Genomic DNA, 8,874 nt, shown 5'->3' with positions numbered 1-8,874 from the left:
GCAGAACTCCTACTTCAATATATGTTCCTTGCTCTTGCCAATGGCAAACCATAGCTCATGCTTCATTGAATCTCTCTCTCTGATTCAATGAATTATGATGTTATGCAAGAGTCCAGCGTAAAAGTAGCCTTGCGGATATATGTCCAGCAGCATTTCGAAGCACGGTTGCTTGACTGCATCATACTCTCCTTTCTCTTAAAGAGTCTTGCTAATGTAATGCAGTTGCGACCACTTACAATGGGTATTAATCGAGACATTGAACGCCCATTTCTTCCTTGGCACAATAAGGCTACTGTCAAGATCCTCATACTGTCTGGACTGCATCTGCAAAATATGGCACAAATGTGGTTACACGCCATGCATAACAAGTGAAAAGTAATCACACACCATGCATAACAAGTAAAATGTAGTGACACGCCATGCATAACAAGTAAAAGGTGGTCACATGCCATGCATAACAAGTAAAATGTGGTCACACGCCATGCATAACAACTAAAATGTGGTCACACGGCATGCATAACAAGTAAAAGGTCGTCACACGTCATGCATAACAAGTAAAATGTGGTCACATGCCATGCATAACAAGTAAAATGTGGTCACACGCCATGCATATCAAGTCAAATGTCGTGACACGCCATGCAGAAGCAAAACTCCTTCAAAGCTTTGGTATGACCATAAGACCATAAAACTGGGAAGAAAACAGTTTAACTAAGGCAATAACACTTCAAAAATCACCTTAAACTAAACTAAACATAATTTTCTCTTAAACTAATTTAACATAACAATTTCAAAAAGGCAATAACGCGAACATATCAAACTAACCTAGCAAAAAAGTAAAGAACAGAAGAAAGTTTTAATTTTAGACTGACTGACCTCTTCACTGATAACCGACATTGTTGCTCTCATCTTGTTAAACTTGCAAAGAACGAAGTCCGACTCTATAGTACCTTTGCAAATGAAGAATGAACCAAACTCTCTGAGAACCCTTCATACAGACGTTTGTGATTTCTGAAAAATATTTAATTTAAAATGAGATGGCCTTATAATATTCATTCAATGCAAGTCGAATAGGTTTCCTTGTTTTTTTGCCTGCTTTTTTTTTCTTCCATTTTCAAACCATGTCGTGTCACATTTTCAACTCATGCGTCTGACACACACTTGGCATGTCACAGATTCCCTCATTGGCGTGTTACAACCCTGAACGTTACTGTGTCACAAGCCGTGAATGCTGGCATGTCAAACTCTGAACCCTAGCTTGTCACAGATTTTCTTTATGGCGTGTTAAACTCTGAACACTAACGTGTCACAAATTCCCTCCGTGGTGTGTCACAAACTTTGAACACTGGCATGTCACAGATTCCCTCTATGGCGTGTTAAACTCTGAACTCTGGCGTGTCACAGATTCCCTCCATGTCGTGTCACAAACTCTGAACACTGATGTGTCACAGATTCCGTCCATGGCGAGTCAAACTCTGAACTCTGACGTGTCATAGATTCCCTTCATGGTGTGTCACAGATTTCCTTCATGGCGTGTCACAAACTCTGAACTCTAGAGTGTCATAGATTTTCTCCATGACGTGTCAAACTCTGAACTCTAGCATGTCACAGATTCCCTCCATGGCGTGTCACAAACTCTGAACCTTGCCATGTCACAGCCTTGTCACACATTCCCACCATGTCGTTTCATACCACATTCTCTGTCGTGTCACATATTATCAACAATGTCAACTCACATATTCCCTCCAAGTCGTGTCACAAACTCTATACCTTGTCGTGCCACAGCAATCTCACATATGCCCTGCTGTAGCACGACGATTTCGTGCTTTGGATTCACATCTTTCTCCTTCCGATTCACCACCGTATCACGAATTTCTGGTCGCACATCATTTTCGAAGCTTTCGATTCATTAGGACCGGTTCCTCGATCGGTTTAATATCTCTCTTCTCGTATTATCTGAATACCATGTCTGAAATATCTAAAAAACCTTCTCATGCAACATTATTTTGCTTCACACAAGCTTAGCTAAAAAAAAAATGGATGTTTTGCACAAAATTATAAGTTCGTAAATTATTTACATATTTATTTATTTTATTTTTTACATATTTGATGGTGCGCCTCAACGAATATGTCTCATTAAGGGTATTTTTGTTTCAAAATCTACTATGGTGGTTAAAAACAATTAAAATTATCTCGGTGCCTATTTCAAAAAATACTTTATTTTTGAGGGCTAAAAAAAAATTTCCCTTTAGTTAAGCCGCGGTGGCATGGGCAGGCGAGCCTGCAGGTTGTTGCCACATCAGTTCTGTTTTGCTGGGGAATAACATGAAAATGAAAAATTCTAGGGTGGGGTTCATCTCTACTTCGGAGGTCTAAAGTTAAGCCAAGGATCTCCGGGATCAATTACAGGATCTAAAATTTAATATGATTATTTAATTTTATTTTTTTGTTATTTTTATTTTTAAAATATTAATATTTTATAATTAAAATTTATTTCATTAATAATTTAGAGAGAAAAATAGTGAGAGGCGGATGAGGTGGAGAGATAAAGAAAAACTGAAAAATGAAAACTTCTGTATGTTAAGATTAAGTTTTAACATATATATAATAATATCATGAACCATCACCAATAACTTTTTCAGTCTATTTCTTAACTTATGGAACACCTATTATCGAGGGAGGTCGGTAACAGCTATACAACCAAACAAGGGTAAGAATATTAATGAATAAGGAAAATACAATTACCATTCTCCGGAAGGAACATGCCATTGGATTATTTTGTTAAAACAAAACCATATAAAAATGCTAAAAGCTTTCTCTTCTCATTTCTCTCTCTCTCTCTCTCTCTCTCTGTTGCTCACGTCTGCCTCACCCTGTCTCTCCCCCTCTCTCTCTCTCTAAAGAAACCCTAGCTCCACTTCCGCCTTCCTCCGCCAGACGATCCTGCCAAAACCCCACTTCCTCACAGCGGTTTATTTTTCGCAGAAGCCTTGTCTTTTTCTTTCTGCCGCCGTCCTCCACTGCCTTGTGCTTCGTGCTTGTTTCGCATCCACTCTCCTCCACTGCTTTGTGAGAGTCCGTAGCTGAGGCATTCATTTCAGTGAATTAGCAGGTTAATATTCTCAGATATATGCCTCATTTCAAGTTTCAATGTGCTTTTAATTTTGAAATTTGAAGTCTAATAGTTTCAGCAAGAACTGAGGATGTTTGTAAAATCCTTTTGCCCTTATTTCCTAATTGTACTTGTGTAAGTTCAAGGATATATGAAATGAATCATAGACAAAGACAAAAACAGAAGACCGTGTCATCAAGGTGCCTCTTACCATAGTTTCCAATGAACATGTTGAGTAAAAATATTAAGATATTGTTCGCCTAGACTAATAGGCTTTTAAGGTTGATTTTTCTTTAATTTCCCTTTTTTCTGTTTATGACAAATTTAATTTTACTTTTCGGAGCAGTTCTTAGTTTATAAGCTCTATAATGCAAAATATTTTGCAGAAAAGGGTCGTAAAGGATGTGGTATGCAAGAAAGGGTGAAAAAGCATCGTAAGAATTCTTTTATGGAAAAGGGAAAAAAAAAGCGAGCCATTTGGTGAATGAAGACCATTTAATTTACTTCATTTATTATATTGAACTTGCCTGAGTGTTAGCTTCAGCAACAGATCCTTGGTTTGATGCATCTGCACATGCTTTCTTGTATCTGTCAATTGTTACTCTGTCACTGAAAAATTATCAACATTAATTCAGATTATTTGAATGAGGTTCCACATCGTCTGATCACAAAAGCATCATTTTATTCGTCATGCTTAAACGCCTTACTAGCAATTGATATTATTCATTGAAGTTACATATTTGTAACAGAAGGAAGCTAGTCAAATATTAACTTTCTATCAAGGATGAATCTGATTTCTTCTGTGCATCGTTAAGGATGAATTTGATTTCTCATTTCATTTCTTTGATCGGGCCCCATTTAATCCAAGAAGAGGAAGTTATGTTTAATTAAAACAAGTTTAGAAACACCAATCCTATCTTCCTCTAAATCTTTCCTCAAGTTTCAATCTTTCAAATCTCTCTGTCTTTCGATGCCAAATTAGCGATCCCTGCTCCTATCAATCTATTGCAAAGTAATTTCACTGATTGTATTCAAAACCATCTCTTGTTTTATTTTTAATTAAAATCTGTAGAAGCTTCAGATTGCAATTGCATGTTTCTGTGAATTCTGGAAACACTCTTGGAAATCCTGATTGTATTTTGGGATGATAAACAATTTAGATTGTTTTCCATTTTTTGACTCAGTTGCTGCTTCTATTTGGCCTTGAAATGTTCAACATATATATACACCTCTGAGCATGTGTTCTTCACTGTTACAAAAATTTATTCTTTCAGTACTATCTTAGCAACACTGATTTTTAAAAGTTATAGTCGGTAGTAATGCATGAATTTAGTTGATGACTTGGTTAAGACCTATTAGATTGTTGCTTCGTTTTTCTTCTTAACATCTGAAGTTCGTAATCTTCATCATGGCACTTGGGTTACGTTGGCAACCTCAGGGTTGGCTAATAACTAATTTATCATGAATTAAGATTCATAGGATTAAGCTTACAGGTAGTTTCAAATGTTCCATTAACCAGCAAATGGGTGTACTGGCTGTTCTGGAGCATATATGCTGCCAATTATTTCTCTGTGTGTGCACACAGGCACCCTTGCCTCATCTCCCTGATACCATTGCTATAATAGTTTGTGGCTTTTCTTCTATTAGGTTGCTTTTCCATCAGAGGTTTATATTCTTTGTGATTCAAAAGATCTGAGCTTATAATCAAATCATTGATGGGAACTGAAGAGTCAAAGGACCCATTGAAAGGGGTTGACTGGAAAGCAATCGGTAGTGAGTTGCAGAAGGACCCCAGTGCTGGTGGTAAACCAGTTATAAAGAAGCGGCTTCCTAAGAAGATTAGACAAATTCCAGATTGTTATTTTCTTCCTCGAATGCCCCTGCCTTCTGCTATTGCCTTCTATGGAGCATGTATTGCTGGTGGTATTGGTGCTGGGATGCTGCTGGAGGTCTGGATAAACAAGAAAATTAAAGGTATACGCAAAGATACTTTATCTTCATTCTTCTTTCTCTTAGAACAAGTGAAGAGGGATCTTTTTAATCTCTGCAAGATATGTGGCATGATCCATTTGAACTTTCGGTATTATTATTATTTAAAAAGAAAAAAAATAAAAAGCCTATTGGTTGCTTACATGAGATCAGTTTAGAGAAAAATTGTAACTGCAAACAGTCTCCAATGGTTGAGGCCAGTGTAGAACTCTTTTCTTCAATTACATGATAGGGATACATATCCTAAGAAAATAGAGCGGGAAAAGCATGAGCTTAATTTTCCTAAGAGACTTGAAAGAAAGGGGAAGGCCTTGTGCACACCTTATACCATGGTATGAAGGGTGTGCATGGCAGTCAACAAAATGGCCTGCAAAATAACATTGTCATGAAAACACTGTGGGGTATCACTTGTTTCTGGGAGTAAGTCAAGGACCTCATTCTTGGTTTGGCAAAGCATGCATTTGCAGTTTGAGGTAGAGCTATTGCTAATGTTTCTTTTGCCCTAAAATTGCAGAGGATGGGGGCGTCATATGGGAGTTTGACAAATAGGGATTGATATTATTACTGGAGTTTCCAATCATTCCCTTGCTGAGAGAGTTTCAACATGGGAGTCGTGTCAGAATTTTGCAGTGTTAATGTTTGATGATGTAATGCTCTTCTCTTTGCTTTGGCTTTAATTAATTTGGCCATGTAAATTACGATTTGTTGAGATAACTCTTGACTAGTTGATTTCTTTTGATGCATATGGCAAAATGAATATCAACCATCGATTGATCTGTCTCACTCCGAATTCACTTACAGCTTCTTTTGTAATCATCCATTTTCCATATGCACATGATAGTTACAAATGGAGCCTGTACCCATACATGCAAACGAACATCTATGGCCAAGGTGGCCCATGTAGGGATTGGACCCAACTCTGTGAGCCTTTGCGAGATTGATTTTGCTTTGCGTCGTTGGCCATGATGATATGGTATGTTGTTATTTTCTTTTGCGAAGCTCTTCAGTTAACACCGGGAGAAATATGCAAGTGGTAGGTATTAGTTATGGTTAGCCAAAATATTATTAAAAGAAAAATAATTTTTCTTTATTTAATGTATTATTCTTATTAAATTTAAGAAGAGATACTGAATTGACTTATAATACTTTTTGTTACAAATATCACCTTTATCTTAACTAGTGTCATCAATAAACTTCAGTTACTATTTATTTCCACTTAAAATTTGGAAAAAGGCAGAACGGATACTACTGCATGTTTCAGAGTTTTCGGTCTCGTACAAACCTTCATGGATTTTGTCTGATTACACGTTCAGCATAACGCCTTGATTTCTGAATTCTGTCGTGACAAAATGCCTGCTGCTTGAATTGAGGTAATTAGTGGACTCTGCACACATTATTACTGGATGAAAGGACAATGTCAACGTTGGTGTAAAATGAATGAGATACCTTTGAAGCAAACACAATGTCAACTTTAAATTCTTATAATTGGTGGGTACAAAACCCTTAAATTTCTCCTTCTTTTTTTCTATTTTTTATTTTTTGGAATTCCATCGACAACACGAGGGACATGAAATTGATAGTAGTTGAATTGAATGAGCTAAGGATAAGATCCTTTCCTTTTTCTATTCTATATTTGTTGATTGCAGCTATCATTCTTTGCACTCGATAGATCTTACAAGTGAGTAATGATCCCACTAGTTTTTTAAGTTTAAAATTGAAATGTGGATGAAACCCTTATAATTACCAACCTCGAGACATGTTTTCATGTATACATAATTAAATTATTTTATTATATATTGTCGATATATTAAATATGAAATGTGAAAATCATGTAAAAACCAATTTCACTGACAACTTTACTATGAGAGATCAGTAAGTAGATCAACCAGAAAGTAATTAATACCAAATAGACGCAGGGGAGGGGAGCCATTTATTTGCACACCATTTATAATATAGTCAATGCCAAATTTGGTTGGCTTCACTTAATATATTTGTAGGCAAAGTGAAATGGAGCAGAATTTTTTTTTTTTTTATTCTATATAATTACAAGTATGGTGCTAATAATAGTTTATTGTAGGGGTAATTAATTAGTGAATGAAATTTAGTACTGGGAACTATGGACCAAGGTCGGGAGCAAGGAGGCAAGGAGTTTGAGAGGGTTGTTTAATGGGTAATGGTAATGAAAGAGTTTGGGAAGAAGAGCCCACCTGGGCAGCACTAAATAAAAGGAGTGAGGGGGTGGGTGACTGGTGACTGGCGACTGGCGACTGGCGACTGGCGACTGGCGATTTGGTGCTGGGGAAGGTAAGTGGGACCCCACCTGAACATCTCGGCCCGAATTTTTATGTTGTCGGTTCACTGGCCAACATGGCACGCTCTGCCCTTGCCACGTCTTAAGGTCGTACCATGCATGCTTCTTTTATCATTTTCTTCTCTAATGTTTTTCTCTTTTCAAATTACTATCTATCATTACTGGGTTTTAATTTTCGAATCCATTTTTAACTATTGAATGATGGAGATACAACCTAGAGAGTTTGGCTTAACTTGTCCTTTTCAAGAGAAAATGTAGTGCAATGATTGTATTGGCATGTTTACTATTGTGATTCATTTGTTTTGTCAAAATAATGATGAAGCTAAAAAAAAAAAAAAATTCTATTTGATTTTTCTTTCTAAGTTCTATTCAGTTCAGATCAATAATCAAATCAAATAATGCAAGAATGACGGCCTGTGTCACATATAAGCATTTGTGCCCAGAAAAAAATTAAAGAATATGTGGCCCTTAAAAATGCTTGGATAAGATATGGTTTTCCCCTTTATTTTTTTCCAAAATTTTCTGACAATTTTTAATGTGCCCATCACTCTAATTTAATCAACCAACAGGGAGGCACGAGCACCCGACTCTAATCTTTCCAAACTGTGTCTGACCCAAACCCAAGAACCAAAAGGTGAACCACGACGGTCGTACAAACCCAATGACATTTGATTTGATTAACAAGTTAAAGAATCATATCAATCATAAATGTTGTACTAGGAGTTATAGATTCTAAGATTTACGAAAATACTATAAGAATTATTATTTCGATAATAGTAGTATGAAATACCTATAACACTTAATACCTTTGGATTTTATCCATATATAGTATGATCGATGTATGCATAGAAATACTTAGTTCCGATTGCATATATCCTAAGTAGAGTGGTTCTTTTCAACAATCTTGTAACTTCAAATAACTTTATTGTGGCCTTTCCCTTTAATGGTAAAAATATTACTAGTTATCCTTTTATCTGAACCTTTGCTTAATAGAGGGAAAAAGTCTTCAACGAGGAGCCGCCTTTCCCTGCAGAAAATGAAAGGGCAAGTGTAGTAAATTTCTGATTTGGGTTTGGTGTTTGGGAAGCAAGAAAGAAAGGAGGAGGACCTTGGATTCGCTCACCCTGAAAGAAGAAGCAAGAAAGTATAGAAAATGTTGAATGATTGAAAGTAGAGAGGGAGTGAGAGAGAAGTTAATTTTAAAGTACAAAATGATGAAATCCTGTTGTCATAGGATGTGCCTCAATGTTAAGGGACAGTCCATACGGGGAAGAAGAGAAAGATGTTTCTTATCCATCCACCGTCCAACTGCCTCGACCCACCTCCAGCAGACTCATTTTCAACCAGATTCGGGCAACTACCAACACATCCATATCATTGGAGTTTTTCTTTTCCTTTTTTTATTAAAACTTTTTGAGAGCAATTTGAGCCTGTTTTTGCCCTTTCCATTATTGTGTCTTTATTC

At 36.6% G+C, this 8,874-nt stretch overlaps 1 protein-coding gene across 3 annotated transcripts; it reads left to right on the top strand.

Annotated features, from left to right (window-relative positions):
- The first annotated feature begins 2,793 nt into the window (after positions 1–2,793).
- On the top strand, positions 2,794–6,261 carry LOC110409052 (krueppel-like factor). Of its 3 annotated transcripts, none has more exons than XM_021418270.2 (4): positions 2,794–3,109; positions 3,496–3,543; positions 4,757–5,083; positions 5,613–5,878. In XM_021418270.2, the coding sequence occupies exons 3-4, from the start codon at positions 4,825–4,827 to the stop codon at positions 5,645–5,647; spliced, it is 294 nt and encodes a 97-aa protein (XP_021273945.1). In that variant the 5' UTR covers positions 2,794–3,109; positions 3,496–3,543; positions 4,757–4,824; the 3' UTR covers positions 5,648–5,878. The 3 variants fall into 3 exon arrangements, 2 of the variants coding, with proteins under 2 accessions (XP_021273945.1, XP_021273943.1); XR_002444541.2 differs by lacking the exon at positions 3,496–3,543 and adding an exon at positions 5,900–6,261 and having other exon boundaries at positions 2,797–3,109; positions 5,613–5,745; XM_021418268.2 differs by lacking the exon at positions 3,496–3,543 and having other exon boundaries at positions 2,798–3,109.
- The last annotated feature ends 2,613 nt before the right edge of the window (positions 6,262–8,874 follow it).

The sequence above is a fragment of the Theobroma umbraticum genome, unplaced genomic scaffold (genome assembly GCF_002168275.2).
Source record: "Theobroma umbraticum cultivar Fairchild unplaced genomic scaffold, ASM216827v3 scaffold_44.0, whole genome shotgun sequence".
NCBI lineage: Eukaryota > Viridiplantae > Streptophyta > Magnoliopsida > Malvales > Malvaceae > Theobroma > Theobroma umbraticum.
The sequence above is the reverse complement of the archived record's forward strand: the minus strand, read 5'-3'. Positions and strand labels throughout refer to the sequence as shown.